Source organism: Drosophila willistoni (genome assembly GCF_018902025.1).
Source record: "Drosophila willistoni isolate 14030-0811.24 chromosome 2L unlocalized genomic scaffold, UCI_dwil_1.1 Seg168, whole genome shotgun sequence".
Classification (NCBI taxonomy): domain Eukaryota; kingdom Metazoa; phylum Arthropoda; class Insecta; order Diptera; family Drosophilidae; genus Drosophila; species Drosophila willistoni.
In genome coordinates, this window is record NW_025814047.1 from 282,351 (window position 1) to 300,651 (window position 18,301).

The following is an 18,301-nucleotide window of genomic DNA, read 5'->3' on the forward strand; positions in this document are numbered from 1 at the left end:
CAAATTATACTTTTTTTAAATATACGGTTTTAGTTTATAAAAAAGTCTTATACAAAATACAAATTATTACACATACATATCCGAGAGTAAAATTTAATATTTTACGCCGACAAACTCAAATATATTGAATATTGGTTCGAATAGATTCCAAATCTATATTTTACGAACTGGGTGGGCTCTCATTTTACTGAGTTCTCAGTTTTTTAATATTTACCTCAAATATGTTTTAAAAGGTATAATATAAACTAAAATATACATTTTTATGAATGTCGAATAAAGAATTAACAACTGATTCAAATAAGTTAATATACATATTTTCAAATTTATCGTAATGTTATAAAAAAGAATTATAATTATTATCCAAATATGTATAATTTAATTGAATTATATTCGATCAACACTTTCGTTAACATGCTTCTCAAAGTTTGTGCCTTAAGTCTCTTGGTTTTTTATTTTTTAATAGAATGTTAAATAGAATATATGTTTTGTAAAATTCTTTTTATAGTGTATCTAAGCATAAGAGATAATTTTTGAAGTATCTGTTTATGTCTCTACTTTTTGTTTGACTGTTGTCAAGTTTGTGTCTTAAGTCTTTTGATTTGCTTAGCAAGAGGTAACCTGTTATATTGACATGCATTCCCGCATTGTGAAAAATTCCATTGGAAAATCATTAATTTTGTTAATTAGACAATGTAAATATATTTACAAGAGAACTGCAAACGATATGGCACTTGCGGCAATTGCTCAACTATGCGGATATAAATCGAATTTGAATCAGCAAAGTTCTTAAAGTGTTTGGCCTCCTCTTCTCTACTTGTTGTATTACGCACTCGATTTACGTCATCTTACCATATAAATGACAGCCACTTCTAGTCGACATTCCAAAAAAGAAAAAAGAAGAAACCATAAAACCCAAAAGAGAGGAAGAAAAAAAATTATGAGTGATACGGGTACTTTTTCGTATGAGTGAGGCCAAAACAATTTCAAGCATATCCTTCAAAGCCATCAATTCTTGGGACTGTTGAGTGGCATGACTTAGGGGGAGGTCGAGAAGGAGGTGTAGACTTGTCGGCTCTACATGAAATGGATGTGAAATCCAAAGCAAAACATAATTAGATTTGCTATAATTAAATGCTTAAGTAAAGTCGAACCCATTCGAACAATTCGTTTGCTCGTTCATTCGTTTGTTGGTTCGCTCGTTCATTCACTCTCAATACGGAGTGAAGATTTATGATTTGAGTTTCGTCAACAGAAAAAAAAACGTGCTGCTAATTTATGGGCACCACAAATTAGGGTAGGGAAATAATGATTAACACTTTAAATTGATGCATATATGGTTTTTGATTTGGTTTGGTTTTTTGGATTGGAATTGTCCTTACACCCATTTTATTTGTTTATGTGGATCAAGTTCAAGATCAAGGGCGCATCAAAATCAAAATCCGATTACAGCATGTCCAGTAATTCAAGATTGAGTTTTGTTAATGAGTTTAACCATTCTCTTTTGTTGTTGTTCTTATTGTTGTTTTTTTTTGATTTGCTTATCTTACAATTGTGCAGAGGCAATTCTCTCAACATCATCGGTGTCGGCATCTTCATCATTGTTATCTTCATCTCGATTGTTGTTGTTGCGGCTGCTTGTCTAGTCAGATTTGATGGATCATTGAAAACAATGAGAAGTAAAACAGTTTCCCTAGTCAAAATAGTTGGAGATGCTTCTGCTTTTGCTTCTACTTTTGCTTTCAATTTGGCTTCCTCGTTGTCAGCCATTAACGATTTTTGGAGTTTTGAACGATTTGTTATTTCGCTGCCTTTCGATAATTGACCCTGAAAGTGTCGATTATCTTACTGGTATGTAAATCGAATTGTAATCCATAAAGTTATCCATTGCCCTCAAGCTGCACTTGAGTTGAACTATTTAAAAGTAATTTTTCATCCACTGCATTTGCATAAAAGGCCAAAACGAAATGTTTTGCGAGTGCTTTTTGTGGTCATTAAAATTCAATTAGATGTCGCTTAGATAGTCATTAAAAAAATACTATGGTATATAGTAAAGTATATAGAACTGGTATCTGAGTTTATTGACATGCCAGAGAATTCTTAATGCCATGAAGGTCAATGACTTTAAATATCAATCTAAACGAATGCAGACAGAGACACTAGCAGTACCTTCATGATTATATAATTGTTACATCATCATCATTATGACCATCATGCTTAATTATTATATAATTGATTAAGTTATCAAAACATTTGGCATGAACAGCAGCCGAGCAACCGAGCAAAAAGAAGAGACAGTTAAAAATGGCTAAATAATTTTTTATTGACTTTGGGACCAAGACAAAGTTTTTTCTTGCCATTTTCGTGGCTACTGTTGTGTTAAACCATAATTGAGTTGCGATTTCTTGGACAATTTCAATTTGTCGGCTACTTCAAATATTGAATGTGTGTGTGTAATAGAAAACCACAGATAAAAAAGAAACACCAAACCGAATGAAACAATAGACTTTCTTACACAATCAAATGAATACAATTATTCATTGCTTTCAATGAATCAAAAATAAAAAATTGTTGATGAGAAAAACATGTCAAGTGTTCCATTTTGGCAAGTTCGTGCCATAAGTTTTTCGTTTTCAAAAATCATATGACCTCAGCATTTTGGTTACGATTGAAACACTCTTCATTAAATTAAAATTGATTGCTCAAGTATTTAACTAGGGGCGCTTTAAGTTGCTTATTGGTTTGTTTGTTTCTTTATATTTGATTTTCCTTTTTGATTTTTGGTCAATTTGAATTAGCCACATTCTAATAAGGTTGAATGTACGATGCCTAATAACTTGGCTCATCAATTAGATCCACTCTTAATATATACACACAAACACGTATGCACATACATACATATACATATATGATTAATGAAACTGGAAAACAACACAAAGCTGCTTATTTTGTTTGGTTTATAGAGATTATAATTATTTGTCTGGGATTTAATTGTAATAGCCGTTTAATGGAATCAAAAGGAATGAGGAAGAGAAAACTCTTGGGATTGAGTTTGTTGTTTCCAAAAAGGGTTTGAATATCGACCTTCATTCGCGGTCATAGAGAGAGCGAAATAGTTTGAAATGAGGTTGATTGCTTAACTCTTAGGCCTATCACCAAAGTGGCAATTAATTAAAATATTATCGGAATTCGCCATAAATATTTATAAATTTAATCAAATCAAATCGAAATCAAACTAAAATATAATGTAGATCAAACGGAAACCATGGCAGTTATCTCAAGTTATCTCAAGGTCAACTCGTGCCATCCGATCTGCTTCCTTTTATTGCTGCTTCTTGGCTTGACATTTTTTTTTATAGCCAAGTGATGGACAAATTGAATTTGACTGCGGTAGATACATACATAGATAGAAAGCCCACGCTTAAGTTTAAGTTGAATCGTGATGACAGTGCCACAGAAAAGTTACCGTTCCACCAGCACATATATGGCAATTGTTTTGGTTTTATAAATCACAGACAAATCATCTCAATTTTTGGTTACGCATACCTCTGCCTCTACCCCTCTCTATCTCTCCATCACTTTGACTAGATATGCAAATGGGGCACCTGTTGTATCTCGGTCTTACGTGGTTTGCTTTTGGTTTGGTTTGCTTCAGTTGTTTGGTGTGTGCCGTTGCCGCATTCATATTCAAATTACCTTCATTTTAATCAATGAATGTTTAACGATACATAAGTTTTATCAATCAGCCTAGGACCCACTAAGGGTTTTGTAAGCTTCAGATATATGTCACAATTAATGTAAATTTTTCATTTCTTTCTTTCTTTTTCCTCCATTTGATTGTTGTAGCATGCGGCCGCCAACGTTGAGAGCCGCCACCGCATTGCGGTGTCTAGTGATAGCACTTTCTGTTGGTTTAATCAGTGCCCAGAGTAGTGAACACTTTGAAGATGCAGACAAATTGAACGAATATACGGATCAGGAGTTTGATCTAAGGCATACGATACCCGGTGAACCAGGTGTAGATTATCCCATTTTAAGTGCTTTGCCCAAGACTAGTTTTGTGTGCCAGGGCAGACATGAGGGTAAGTCAATCCCAACTCATTGAGTCAAATCTCTAAATCAATTTGAAACCTGCTGCAGGTTACTATGCCGATGTCGAGAGTCGCTGTCAAGCCTTTCGCATTTGCGCACACACGGCTCGTTCCCCTCAAGGATTTGGTTTCCTTTGCCCCAATGGAACACTGTTTAGCCAACAACATTTCGTCTGTGATTGGTATCGCAATGTCAATTGCGATGAATCGGAGCAATACTATCAAATGAATGACGAAAAGAAAGTGGGCAATACTCATGAAATGATGGAACGTGTGCGTCAAATGATGGAATATCCTATGAAGACCATTTCGAAGGCTTTGCAACAGACCACGACGTCGCAACAATCCAAGCCGACAACGAAACGCAAGCAATTGTCCGAGGTTTCATCTGTTGGGGAAGCCACCTCGACTCGGGGTGAGGCCATCAAGAGTGAACCCTTGGGCGCAGTTGCCGACATAGATGGGGGCGATGATATCTATGTTAATAGCCTAGGTGAACTATCCTCCGATCCGGGCATACAATTTGATCATACCAATGCCCACATCATAGCCGAATATCCACGTGAGTATCACTATCAGAAGCAACAGAATTTCGCCGAACGAGTGAATGCTGGCCTTGAAGTCGATTCCACCGATGCGACCTCATCCAATGAGGTAATGGCTCCGGACTACATCAAACATATACGCAACACCAAGGATGAGGCCACCCAAATGGATTTGGTATCGAATATTAACAATTTGCTAGATGAAGTCTCAACCGATTTGGATCCCAGTGTGTCGGGCTATCAAGCCATGAGTCCGGCCATGAAGGTGAAGCAACCATTTAGATTTCTGAGTCGTGGATTTTCCATGAACAGTGATAAATCCAAGAATTCAGCTTATGTTTATAATAGGCCAAAACAAACAGCGGGCACTGTCAGATTTACGGTAAGAATTTAAGCCAAATTGAAAGCCTAAAGCTTTGTCTATCTCTCTCACACTTTCTATTACTATCTCTATTTTAACTCCTTTTGCTATTTCTTCAAATCTATCTATCGCCTTTTCTTTCACACTCTAAATACATCTACACACAAACACGAATTCACAACTTATCCATACTACACACTGAAGCCCAATGAGATACCAAATGAAGCTCAAAAAGATCTTGACCATAAAGTTAAATTCCCAAAAACCACAACTGAATCCATAGCTGAAGAGTTGGCCGAACCTCTTCTAATAGCTCCCACCTTATCACCGAGTTTGGAAGATGAGCAGGAGACCACAGTGGGAACCACAGAAGCAGGAACATCAACAACTGGCGCCACTCTGATTGATCAACCATTGGGATTGCTGGCACCGCCAGAAATTGAAATAGAATCCCTAGGTCAGGCAGCCGCCTTGACAGCCAATTTACCACTGGCTGAGGATTTGTCGCCACCGGAACTCAATGCTGATGTCATCGAAAAAACCGATGCACACCATCAAGCTGCCAAATTATTGCTAGCTGGAGTCAAATTGTCATCCCACAATGATGAAACGGAAACCGCCTTGCGTACCAACGAGCTTACACAGGGCAGATCGGAACCACAGAGAACCACAACGACCACAACAACTTCCGCTCCACTTCCCACTCTGGTGATGAGTACCTCAACGGAAACGGTTACTGAAATCAGCAGCACCCAGGAACGCATCCGCGGCTATAGACGCTTTGCCCATCAGCGTGTAGGTGGTGCTACCGGTGTTGGCGCCACCTCAGCGCGACGCCCTAGTGTACGTCCTCTGCCCTTGGTCATTAATCGCAGTTCGACCACGAGTACCACTCAGCGAACAACCACACCCACTCGCAGTTATATAGAACGTTTGGCAGCTAGTCGTTTGCGTCTCTCGCGACTGCACACGGCGAAGCCAACAACTTTGGCAATCCCAGCAGCCTCTCCAACAACAACAACAACGACGACGACGACAACGACAACAGTTTCCCCATTGTCACATGTTCGCGGAGGCGTCGACCAAGGACCCAGCAAAAAGTTGGCTGTGCGCAACATCGAGAAAGAGACGGGTAATGAGCCACCAGTTAAGGCCAGTTGGGAGAGTGTGCACAGTAATCTGCAACGTTACCAAGTACAGCGAGGCAATCGCGTTTACACGCCAGCAACACGAGCTGCTGCTGCGGTTAGAAGCACCACTGAAGCTCTTAATCACATTGCCACCACCAAAACAAGTTCTCTGAATGTGAATCGTGGACGTAATCGTTATTCCAGCTACAAGGCTCCTGTGCAGCGAACCCGTGGGACTACCACTCAGCGAACCACTACCACAACAAGAACTACAACACCTCCACCACCGACTACTCCCGCTGCTCTATCCACCTTGTCACAGCAAATTTCGGCATTGGCATCTAGTTATAATCAGGGCTATAGTTACACACCAGTTCCGTCGTTTAATACACCTTTCCGTCAGACCAACACCAACAACATTAACATCAACAGCAACACACCCATTCACACACCATCCTCTAGTCTATCTACTTCTTCTGCCTCCTCATCTTCCGCCACTTCTTCTTCATCATCTTCTGCCTTTTTGCCTTTTGATAAGCTTACTCGCGCCATTGTTGATGAATCCATTTTGCAGAATTTTAAGAGTACCCAACAAAAGGTTACCCAGTCCCAGCAGCAGCAGCAACAGCAACATCAACATCAACAACAGCGTGTGATCAAGCCAAGCTATGTTAAGCCAGCCACAGCTCCAGGTGAGACAACTTTCTAATTGCCATTAGCAACTTGTACTGTAATTTCAATTATTTACAGCTATTGCCAGCTTGACTGTACCGCCACGCCCACAGCAATTGCCCACTCCACCTGGAATAGTGATAGCTCGTGCTGAAGGTCAAAGAATTTCCCCCAATTCAGCTAGCAATATTATCTCCTCTCTGGCTAGCCAACCGCAAACGCAACAGACAAGCCAAAGTCAATCTTATGTTTCACTGAATGACTTTCTGAATAATAAATTTGGCCAGACACAGGCTGAGGCATCCACATTGCAGCAGCAGCAGCAGCAACCGCAACAACCGCAACAACGTCAGCCCCAACAGCAGCAGCGTGTACAGCAGCAACGGCAGCAGGTACAGCAGCAACACACACAACGGCAGCAGGTACAGCAGCAACACATACAGCATGTGCAACACCAACCTGTGCAACAGCAGCAGCAACAGTCTCATCAGCAGACACAGCGACAGCATGTACAGCAGCAACATCCCATTCACCAGCAACAACTTAGTTATATATCACAACAATATCAGCCACAACAACAACAGCCGCAGCAACAGATTGTCTATCAGCAATATCAGCAACAGCCACAGACCTATCAGCAACAATTCCACCATCAGCAGCAGCAGCCACAACAATCTTCGTCCATTCAAACGAATCAACAGCCATATTTAACACCCAACATCTTTGTATCATACCAACAGCAACAGCAACAGTTGCCACAATTCCCACCACTAGCCCAACCATTAGGCCCAGCAGCCTCATCACCAAAAGGAGCAATCCTATCCAGCCGTCAGGTTGATCATCATTTGAATGTGCAATTACCCGCCTTGCCCAATGGACTGATACCAGCACCGAATAGTTTGCAATTGGCGCAAAAGCGCAGCGATGTCTCAGTCAATCAGTTGCAATTAACCAATTCGAATCCCAGCCGGGAGAGATCCTTCTATGCCGGCCGGACATCATACGATGTGCCACAGAGCAGTGTCGGACGATTATCCAACGATATTACGGATTTAAGGCGACGTTTGCGTCGCTATTGAGAAGATTGCCGTGAGGGTTAGTAATAAATACTACAAATAAATTCATAGCTAAATTATTTATGCCTAAGTTAAGTTAACAATAGAATTTAGTGCTCGAAATTATTTTGCTCAAAAATTGTGCATTTAATTTTGTATGTATATTTATTTTTCTTTGTTTCATTTTGACAAATAAACGAATTTGCGTTTCGATTCCTAAATAATCTCTTCTTTTTTTCCTTTTTGTTATTATTGCTTTTATTATGTTGGTAAGTATTATTATTGTTTGTTGTTGTTGTTCCGCGTGAGATTAAGGTATTCGTTTTGTTGTTTCTTGGTTTATTGATTGATTTATATGGGGGTTTTTGTTTTGTAATTTAAAAATTATCTTCAAATACGTACAGTTTTCTTTTTTTTTACTCTTATCGCGTATGAATAGTTAATAATACAATGCAAGTACCAAGTTATGTGTACTAGAATGTATATATATATATGAATCTATATAATAATAATATAAATTTTTACTTTTACATGTATCTAGGCGTTAACATTATTGTTTAATCATATTTATATATTGTTTTACAATATTCCATTTTGAATAGGGGGTTCGAATGTTCTCAATTGTTGTTTGTTTATTACTTAAATTGGCTGCTTTCGTGTTGTCAGACATTTTTCTATTTATGTATAGGTATGTACTTTTACTTGAATCAATGCTGTGCACATTATATATGTGTTTATATATTTATATATAATTGCAGATATATTTATCAATTATCATTTACGATTATGGTATGGCATCGAGTATGCTCTTTTTCTCATACACAACAAATTTAACTAAAATCAAATTCAAGTGTGTGTGATGCAACTAAAGCGAAAGTACGTGCGATTTGCATTTAAAAATTAAACTTAAGAATTAAACGTAAATATATAATTAAAAACTAAAAGGTACTACACAGGTGGTACACCGAAATAATAATAATAAGTTAATAATTATTCTGGATAAAACAAGTAAAAACTTTGTTCTTAAATATACATAAATATATATAACTATATTTATTTATATATATGTAACATACAGTATGCAACGCGCTCTCTGATAACTCTAGCGCATCAAAGCTTTATGGGGAAAATTTACAGCGTTTTTCATTTATACACAACACTCTTAGTGGAGAGGATTACCCTCTTCCTCTCGTTCCACCCTCAGCGAAAACGTTTTTTGTGTTTTTTCTATTTACAATTCTTGAAATGGACACAAAGCTATCTAAAACATGCGACGACACTTTTGCACACGAACCCGCACTCAGGGAAGCGAATTGATATTCAATAGAACTGGCTGCTGCAATTGCAGGGATTCCAATGCCATTGAATCATTTCCTATAGTACCGGCTGCTGGTTCCTCTACTGCTGCTGCATGTGATCCTTCGGATGGGCCATGCAATTGACAGAAAACCTTACGTTCGTGTTCGTTCAGATGCCAATTGGCTGAACGGGCACACGGCACATGGGCAGTTGCCTTGCAGGAGCGTTGAAAACAACAAACATTGGCCCCCGTCTGCGAGCAGTGGACACATTGATATCGCGTACTATCCCACACAGCAGCATCGAGTCCATTCACATGGGCTCCGATCAATTGTATGTCATTGGTCCAAATGGCACAGTCCTCGTGTAACCAAATCTCATAGCCATGCTCAGAGGTCTTGCACATGCCGCGAAACGTTTCCACCAATTTGTTCTCTTGGCTATAATCAAGAGGATCTGCCATTGAGGAGGAGCAACGAGATTGCATATCAAACTGATCATCGCTAAATGAATTGTTACAATCCTGGGCTGGTTGTTTCCGCTTGCGTTTATGCTGTAAGCAAAAATAAAAGATTGATTTATAAAAAAGACACAATTCAATCCTAAGATAGGGATGACTTACCATGCTAATTTTGGGGGCCTGCATAATGTTGGCTAGCGAGGCTTGCACTACGGGCAGATTCCGTTGTTGCGCTTTTACCATATCGCCACGTTTCCGTTTGCTCACAAATAGACCATCGATATCCTGGACGCCGGGACTGTGCAGTGCCGCTCGATACTCATCGCAGTCTATGGACACCAGATAGGGTCCAAAGAGATCACCGAGACCCAATTTGTGGGGACCACGTTTGCAGAATACACAAATCCAACTGGAATCCGTGGTATCGGCATCATAGCGATTGCTCAATGTTGAGCTGTGCATGCCGCGCAGATTTTTACGCTCATGCGGTGCCTTTTTGGCCTTCGTTTGTTTCTCATTGATATCCTCGGAGCTGTGCGTATTCTTAATGCTAAATGTGCCATCTGGTTTGATTAGAATGTAGGGAGATTTGAATTTCAAATCGGGCAAACTGCTACTGCCTCCATTTACGTGAGGCGCCGGCGTACTGTCCTCATCAGTGCTGATCGGTTTACGTCCCCCGCCACCCTTAGAATTTTTGCCATTCTGTTTGGAATTTTTATTGTTAGTCTTGCCCACTGCCGCCTTCTTGCTCTTGCCCTTGGCTATGGGACTCTTTTTTGTCGTTGTGGTCGATGTTTTTGAATTGTTGTTCTTTATGTTGGCTGTTTCGTTTAGTTTGTTTCGCGCTGCCAAGGCTGCTGCTGCTGCTGCCGAGGTACTGGGCTTATCATCGTCATCGCTATCCTCTGGATCGGGTTGCGGTAACTTTTTTCGCCCCACAGTCTTCTTGGTTTTGGCCTGGGATGCAGTGTCATCGAGAGTAAAGCGCAGGAGTGCTGCATCCATGCCTATGGAAAGTCTTCTTTGCGGTAAACGACGCTGGGGAGCAGACCTAACCGGTTGCGATTTGCTGCTATCTTGGGATTCTTCAGCCAGCTGCGATTCGGGTAACGGCGTAGAAGTGGAACGAGCCTCAAGCATGGGACTGTGAATAGGACTGGGCAGAGTGGATTTCATTGCCGCCTTGGTGGCTATGGGTCGCACCTCGGGTACCGGTGGAGTCGGCTTGATCTCCTCTGATTTGGCGCTATCCATAGCCAGCTGGGCGCTCAAATCATGCCCAACTACATCATTCACTTTAGCCTCCTGCTCTGCGGGCTTTTCCGCCGGAGCTTCCGTTTCCTCTTCAATCCCGGCGAACATTTGCTCTAGCTTATCTTCCACTTCACCAAAATGACGAGGTTCAGCAGCATTTGGTGGCACTACAATTGGTTCTGAGGATGGTGCCGAAGTGGCCGTGGATTGAACTGGTGGCGTTGGAGGTTTGGGTGAAGTTTCCGGTGCCTTGCTATTATCATCAGTTTTTGTCGTCACCACCTCGTCCACTTCGTTGTCATCGTCTTCTTGCTCATGTACACTCACCGCTGGTTTGGCATCAATATCGCCTTGTTCCACCAGAGCTGGAGATGCCGGCGTATCCGTTATGCTCTTATTGTTGATTATGGGGGGTTCGGGCTGCTGTTTCTCATCGTGGCTGCTGTGACTGGAGTGGGAACTGGAACTACTAGAACTGGAGCTGCTATTGCTCTGCGGACTTGGCGGCGGTGGCATTGTGACTGTTGTTGTTGGGGGAGTTGGATTTGCCACAGGTTCATCCTCAGGGATTGGATGATGCCGGTGCTGCTGCTCGGTGAGATTGCGTTGCAGCAGTGCTTGACGTTGCTTTTTCGTCTTTGGGTTGTCATCGTTGTACAACGATGTTGAGTTATTGCTGTTGCTATTCTCCGTTTGAGCCGGTGAACTGGCTCGTCCGTTCTCCATGACCATGGGCATTTCAGTTTGTTGAAATGGTTGAAAATCGCCGCCGGCACTTGAAGTTCCATTCTTGGTCGTCTGTTTGGGACTACTGTTACTATTGCCATGAGTATGCTTGGTGGCCGAAGCATTTTCGCTGGGAGTGAGACGCATTACAAGGCTAGATTTGCGTTTGCGTCTCTTGCGGCTGTTGCTATTGCTGTTGCTGTTCGATTCCAGTGACTCCTCGTTGGAGGTAGTCAAATATGGTGATTCAGGAGCATCGTGGCTAGCAGTAGAAGGTGCAGCCGGCTTTTCAGTCTCCCCCGAGGAGGAAGATGAAGCAGGAGGAGGGGGTAAGGCAGGTGTTGTCGTCGTGTGGCGATAGGATAGATCTGTTATAACAGTTTGTTCGTCTCTCTCCCGTTCAATATCCATATCCGTCTGCTTCGGTTGCTTGGGCAGTAAATCGAGATTCGTTAGTTGCTGCGAATTACGGGAATGATGATGCATTGGAGGCCCTGCCTGGGCCTGCTGATGCTGCGGCGGCAATTGCTGCTGTCCGGGCAGATTGGCTTGTGCGTGAAATTGTGCGCTGCTTATGTGTGTCGGATGATGGGATGGCAGTACATGCTGATTATGATAATGCAAGTGTTGATCTTGACTAGCCGCAGGGGCTGATTGCTGCATGTGCTGATACCCTCCGCCGAGTTGATGATGCAAGTGCAGTTGGTTGTAGTCCATTTGATGTGGCGGCGGCGGTAATGGACCGGCCAGTGGTGACTGCGGCGTGGGCGGAGTCTGGGGTCCATTGTATTTTGGAGTCATGTTATAAGGTGATTGCTGCTGCAGTTGTTGCGCCTGCTGCTGCTGATGATGATAGTTTCTCAGTGGTGAGGCTGGAAATGATTTACATAATGATTTGGATTAAAAATTCAAAAGTGGTCACATTTTATGCTTACGTTTCTTATTGCCAAGTGAAGGTTGTTGCTGTTGCATTATCCTGCATTCCTTATCCTTCTCGAAGTTACGTTGTTTTAATTGGGACAGCTTGAAGCTATCATCACGATTCTGATGCATATAATGTGGAGTTGGCGACTGACTTGATAGATTATTGTTACCACTACCAGGACCACTGCTGCTGCTACTGCTGCTGTTGTGATTGCTGGCTGTGGCAGTGGACGTGGATGAAGTTGTCGTTGGTGGCGGCGGCGGTAACAGCGACTCACAATCACTGCCATTGGCATTTAAATACTTGCTGGGCGTGGCAGTCACATTGGGCGTTGATGTTGGCGTCGGGACAGCCGAAGCAGTTAAATTATTGGAGTTCAGCAACCTCTCAGCATGGGCAACCGCCAAGGCAGTAAGTTGTTCCTGCTGGGTCGTGGCATTGCTTGTGCTTAGATTGTGTCTGAAGGTAAATTGAAATAATAACCAAATAAATTAAAATTTTAAGGTGCCATCTGTTTTATCAGAATATTACATGTGCATTTAATTTCTAAATTTAAAGTAAACCATTGATATGGCTTTCTAATAACCAAGTTATTAGACTTCGATATGGCATTGCAATAACCAAGTTAGTTAAACTTACATCGATGGAAAGTTGGGTGGAGGAGCATGCAGATGGGATTGTTGTTGTTGCTGCTGATGCTGAGCATTTCCATGCGATTGCTGCTGCTGCTGCTGTTGTTGTTGTTGAGGCAATCCCGATTTGGAAAGCGGCGGCGCCGCACTTCGCGTTGATTGCAGTGACAAGTCCATGGAGTCAAAAGGCAATGTTCCAGTATAAGGCGGCGCCAGCAATGGATTCATTTGGTGATGATGATCCAGCTAAAAAGTATATTTAAAAACATTGCCAATTAATTTGAAACAATATGAGAAAAAAGAAGCAAACTAAAACTGGGGAATTAATCTAAAGAGAAGGAGAAGTAGGGAATTTCTATGGACTAGGCGAAAGATTTTTGAAGTGCATGCGTTTTCGATTGTTTGTTAGTCGATTTTTACGTTTTTATGATTGGCCGACATAAAATTGTAAATGGCATCTGGTGGCGGCGGCGGCTGCTGCCAGGCCAATGGGGAACGCACCATGGGCCGTTCATTGGACATGTGTGCCAGTTGCGGCTGCCGCGGAATGTATGAAGGTATCTGTAAACAAAGATTAAGACTCATTAGCATGGGTATCGTCGTCACTTGGGTCATTACTTACTTGCAGTGGATTCCATGACGGATTCTGAGCGGCGGCGGCAGCAGCTTGGCTGAGATGACTGTGAGGGTGATTATTATTGGACATTTTCTAACTTAAATTCAAAGACTTCATCGACGAAAAGGAACGACCTGAGATCTGTTAATCAGATGGAAAGGCGGTAGCAGCAGGATAACGACAGCCAAAAACCAATCACAAGGGGGGAATAAGGAAAAAAAAAGGGGGGAAACGAAACGGAAACTAGTTTCTCTTGACAGGAGATATTTATGTCCTGCTAGCACATTGTTTAATTTCAGGACAAACGACTGCGAAACCGATGGACACAAAATCTCTGTTCTACTTTTCTTGACGTTTCTCTTGTCGCTTATAAACAAATTCCGCACGCACTTTTTTCACATACACCACCCCCACCCACTGGCAAAATTATTTTTTTTTTTTCGTCTTCTTCTAGCGGCAGTCGGCTCTCGTGGTCCTTGCGCAGCCGTTAGTCCTATCGTTATCGTTATCGCGAGTTGTTTTGCTTCTGCGTCCCTGGGTTGCGTTGCAGCTGCTGCACGCTACGCCATAAGCACGCGGTCTTTTGCCTTTTGCCCATTCAATCGTTTCGGCATGTGTAAGTAAATGGTTTTATTGAGGATTAGTAGATGACACATTTAGTTAAACTGTGGCAGTTGTTAAAGATGTTTATGTTGACTTGGCATGGATGTGCGGTAAGTACAAATACCTAGAAATCCCAATTGCAGGGCATTGCGACTTCGTCGCAACTCTGTGCGAATTTGTTTCTTGTTTTGGGTCGGCCAATCGCACATTGAAGTTGCTGCCGTGGCCTCAAACGCCTACGTTGGACAATGACCCGTATTGCTAATACATTGTCGGCACTGTGTTTCTATAATACACAAGTGATATTATTAAATTTTGTTTGTGTTTTTACGTGATTTCTTTCCAGCACTATACAGGAGTAGCTTAGCTGTGGTCACACTGTTATGTAGAAATAATTTCATCGCACAGCACGGTCACACTTTCGCATTGAACAATTTTTTTACGTGAGTGCTGTTAATTGAGCTATTTTTTGGCTAAAGATTCTACTCGACCAGGGGTTTAAATAATAATTTAGTGAACTATACATTAACTTATACAAAAATATAATGCAAAGCAATTTAAAAAGCTAAATACCTGTATATGGTAGCAGGATTAGCAGCAAAAAAACTTATGAAAATTTAGTTCGTTCTTTTAATCTATTTTTAGCTGTTGAATGGTTACTCTAAAATTTGGTATTTTTCAGAAATATCAATGAAAGTAACGTCTGTATTTTGGCGCGCAAATTCGGATTGTGTATCCCTGGTATTGCGAATGCGAGGTGGAAATGTTGTAGATAAGATTAGCAACGCAATGCAACGAGGTGCATTTATTGTATTTGAGGGCTGCGACCGCAGTGGCAAAACTACACAAAGTCGGCTTTTAGGTAAGTGTAAATAAATTGTAAACTTTTCCAATTAACTAATTGCTTTTACCCTGCCCAGTTGAGAAGCTTCAGGCGAACGGTGTAAGCACGGTTCATTTAAATTTTCCGGAACGCAAATCAAGTCAAATTGGCCAGGTGATCAATTCGTATTTGACCAACAGTCAAGATTTGCCCGATGAAGTGATACATTTGATGTTCTCTGCCAATCGATGGGAGCATTTAAATCGCATGAGAAAACAATTAGAAGCGGGAACCACTCTGGTTGTAGACCGATATTCATATTCCGGGGTAGCCTACACAGTGGCCAAAGGTCTGGATTTGAATTGGTGTTATGCACCGGAACGGGGACTACTCAAACCGGATGCTGTTTTCTATTTAAAGACTGAACTCGATGAACTGGCAAAACGAGGGAGTTACGGCACAGAGCGGTAAAGTATTGGGATAAATTTATATTCAATTGATTTTCATTTATAATTTCATTCTAGATACGAGAAATTGGAGTTCCAGCGTAAAGTGAGTTCTGTCTTTGATTGCCTCTACGAAAGGGAATCATCCTATTGGCATCGACTAAACGCCAGCGATAAAGTTGAGGATTTGCATCAACAGATTGCACAAATATCAGAGAAATTGTTAGAGCAGGTGGCAACTCAACCATTGGACAAGTTAACATAGTTTTCGCTCCTGGTTTATTTTGGATTCCTCTGTAGGATTAGCGGTGATTTATGTAAACTGCTATTTGTTATAAATAATTGCAATTATTTTTATTCTCGCTGTTGTTGCTGTTGCCGTTGACGACGGCGAGCTTAAATATTTAATTTACGACTCACAGATCAGGCAATAAATTGTTTGAATTAAATCGAAGTTGCAGGGCATATCAACTAAACGATTAAGCAAATGCAATTTGACCAGACAACCTACAAAATAAATGAATATTTATTTATTTTTGCAATAAGCCCGTTGATTTATGGATAAACCAACTGGGAGAGCGCCTTGAGGATTATCTCATGGTTTGTTTGTGTGTTGCTCCATTGTAGTTTCTCATTTTATTTATCATTAACAATTACAATTCACAATTCTCTTCGTACGCAAAACGATTCTCGATTCATCAATTTTATAACTAAACTATGGCGTAAAATAATTTATGTAGATTCCAAAACATTACTCCCTCCCCATTCATGGCATCCTTTTGATTTGTTTGCCTCAATTCAAGTCATAGCTCTCGTCAAAGGGACCGAAATTGTCTCGTCGATTGCGTGACCGTAACTTCAACTGACGATAGCCCACTCCGGGTTTGTAATCGATGCCAGCACTCGATCCACCACCCAATCCTGCACTTGCGCCAGCACCAGTGCGTCTCAACAAGGGGCCACCACGTTTCTGTGCCTGATGATAAAAAGCAATGTCTCCATAGCTATGCTTGGGCCACATGCACTCACAGCCTGAGGGCACTGTTCGTGTTTCGGATTCCCAGCAGCCGGAATCCTCATTTAGCCGTATCAAATGTATGGTCCGATTGAGTTGGATGCATGAAAAACCTGTAGCCGAACAGATCTGGAAAAGTTTAAGAACTAATTATTATTTTCTATAACAGTTTAAAAAATTTCTAATTTGTGAAAATGTTTATGGAATACTAAAGAGAAGTTTCAAAATTCTTGACTTTTCTAATTTAAATTATAAATAATTAAAAATTTTAGTTATTATAGTAGATGCGTTTATCCAAATTCTATTTAAAAACAAAAAATTTTTTAAAGATTCGAATTTTGAACGGAAAACGAAATAAATTTATTATATATAGGAGACCAAAACTTTGAGTTTTAATTAGAAAGGTGGTTAAATTTAGTGAAATCGTTTTATGAAACAATTTGGACCAAAACGAATCAATTAAATGAGCCTTAAAAGTGCATTAACTGAGTATACTTATAGACAAATATTGAAGAAGTAACCGATTTCATTCATTTATTCAACGCTTAACTGAATGAAGCGGCAATGAATACACCCATATAAAAAGTAGTTGGTTATCGCATCACAAAAAATGTCTATAATTTTTTGTTGTCGTGGTAAATATTCTTGATAGAACATTATATAATTTAAAAACAAGCAGTTCTCGGTATCTACAACTCATCTGAGTTGTCTAAGTGGCCCAGTCAATTAGGCAACTGGATATGGCAACGAGGATATGGGTTCCAATTCCAGGCTAGTGTATGGATGTAGTGCTTGAAAAATATAGTTAGTTTTGATGGTTTACAACTATATCCTCTAATGATAATAATAATCATTTAAAAGCAACGTCTGTAGGGTCTGTGTGATGAAGTTAATAACACTAAAACTAGGTTGAAATGTTTCTTTGAAGTATCTGAGAGTTGCCTTAACATATTCCTGTTTATTCAATTATTCCAACCGAATTTACTAATTAAATTAAATTATTGTAGTTACTTACCTCACGTTTTTCCCCACCCCGCTCTGATAGAAGGGCTCTTAGCAGAGGCAATTCATTGCTACGATAGCTATAATCATAGTTATGCATTCTTGATGGCTGCGGTGCATAGTTATGGGCACAGGTGACTTCCACATAATGATTTGGACGATATTCACCCATGTCGAGTTTGACAGTGACTCGATTTGTGGGACACAGCGATTGATACGTGACCTAAAAACGCGAAAAAAAAAACAATTTCGGAAACTTTGATTTTATAAAAAATTGAGATTGAAACTTACGCCATCATTGCTATTGGGATTGGTGCTGGGATTTGAATTGAACTGCTGTGTGGGTGGCATAACACTGCGAACGCGACGCTTGCGCACATTTTGTATGCCATAGGGTAACTGTGAGCTCAACTCATCGGCATCCTCTTTTTGGCCAAAACGTTGCACTGCGTACTCCTCTTCGCCCTCGAAATCTATATTATCGCTGGGGCTATCATCAGCACGAACATCATCAGCAACATCAACGCCATCACCAGTTCTGGCATCAGCTGGGGCCGCTACTGTATCATCATCATCGTCCACATAGTACTCTGGCTGACCTGGTTCTCTGCAAACAAAAATTGCATATGCATAGAAAAATTTGCAG

The 18,301-nt window shown here is 40.9% G+C and overlaps 4 protein-coding genes across 6 annotated transcripts in view; 2 read left to right on the forward strand and 2 right to left on the reverse strand.

The window, feature by feature from the left end:
* The first annotated feature begins 3,844 nt into the window (after nucleotides 1-3,844).
* On the forward strand, nucleotides 3,845-7,965 carry LOC6643230 (serine-rich adhesin for platelets). Its single transcript, XM_002066184.3, has 5 exons — nucleotides 3,845-4,079; nucleotides 4,138-5,015; nucleotides 5,199-6,816; nucleotides 6,875-7,218; nucleotides 7,312-7,965. The coding sequence occupies exons 1-5, from the start codon at nucleotides 3,845-3,847 to the stop codon at nucleotides 7,873-7,875; spliced, it is 3,639 nt and encodes a 1,212-aa protein (XP_002066220.2). The 3' UTR covers nucleotides 7,876-7,965.
* A 208-nt stretch (nucleotides 7,966-8,173) lies between these two features.
* LOC6643229 (uncharacterized protein CG5098) lies at nucleotides 8,174-14,752 on the reverse strand. 3 transcript variants are annotated; one of them, XM_047009652.1, is made up of 6 exons: nucleotides 13,773-14,405; nucleotides 13,652-13,711; nucleotides 13,158-13,396; nucleotides 12,529-12,977; nucleotides 9,773-12,465; nucleotides 8,174-9,703 (listed from the first exon to the last, which is right to left on the reverse strand). In XM_047009652.1, the coding sequence occupies exons 1-6, from the start codon at nucleotides 13,854-13,856 to the stop codon at nucleotides 9,152-9,154; spliced, it is 4,077 nt and encodes a 1,358-aa protein (XP_046865608.1). In that variant the 5' UTR covers nucleotides 13,857-14,405; the 3' UTR covers nucleotides 8,174-9,151. The 3 variants fall into 3 exon arrangements, with proteins under 3 accessions (XP_046865608.1, XP_023032046.1, XP_023032047.1); XM_023176278.2 differs by having other exon boundaries at nucleotides 13,571-13,711; XM_023176279.2 differs by lacking the exons at nucleotides 13,652-13,711; nucleotides 13,773-14,405 and adding an exon at nucleotides 14,494-14,752.
* LOC6643248 (thymidylate kinase) lies at nucleotides 14,458-16,092 on the forward strand. Its single transcript, XM_002066182.4, has 4 exons — nucleotides 14,458-14,479; nucleotides 15,052-15,231; nucleotides 15,290-15,659; nucleotides 15,717-16,092. The coding sequence occupies exons 1-4, from the start codon at nucleotides 14,473-14,475 to the stop codon at nucleotides 15,901-15,903; spliced, it is 744 nt and encodes a 247-aa protein (XP_002066218.3). The 5' UTR covers nucleotides 14,458-14,472; the 3' UTR covers nucleotides 15,904-16,092.
* A 167-nt stretch (nucleotides 16,093-16,259) lies between these two features.
* LOC6643247 overlaps nucleotides 16,260-18,301 on the reverse strand; it is a 38,214-nt gene continuing 36,172 nt past the window's right edge. Inside the window, exons 3-5 of the mRNA XM_023176314.2 lie at nucleotides 17,947-18,262; nucleotides 17,669-17,878; nucleotides 16,260-16,782 (exon numbers count right to left, since the gene is read on the reverse strand). Coding sequence (XP_023032082.1) covers nucleotides 16,432-16,782; nucleotides 17,669-17,878; nucleotides 17,947-18,262 — 877 coding nt within the window. The 3' untranslated portion in view covers nucleotides 16,260-16,431. The remainder of the gene's footprint in view (nucleotides 16,783-17,668; nucleotides 17,879-17,946; nucleotides 18,263-18,301) is intronic.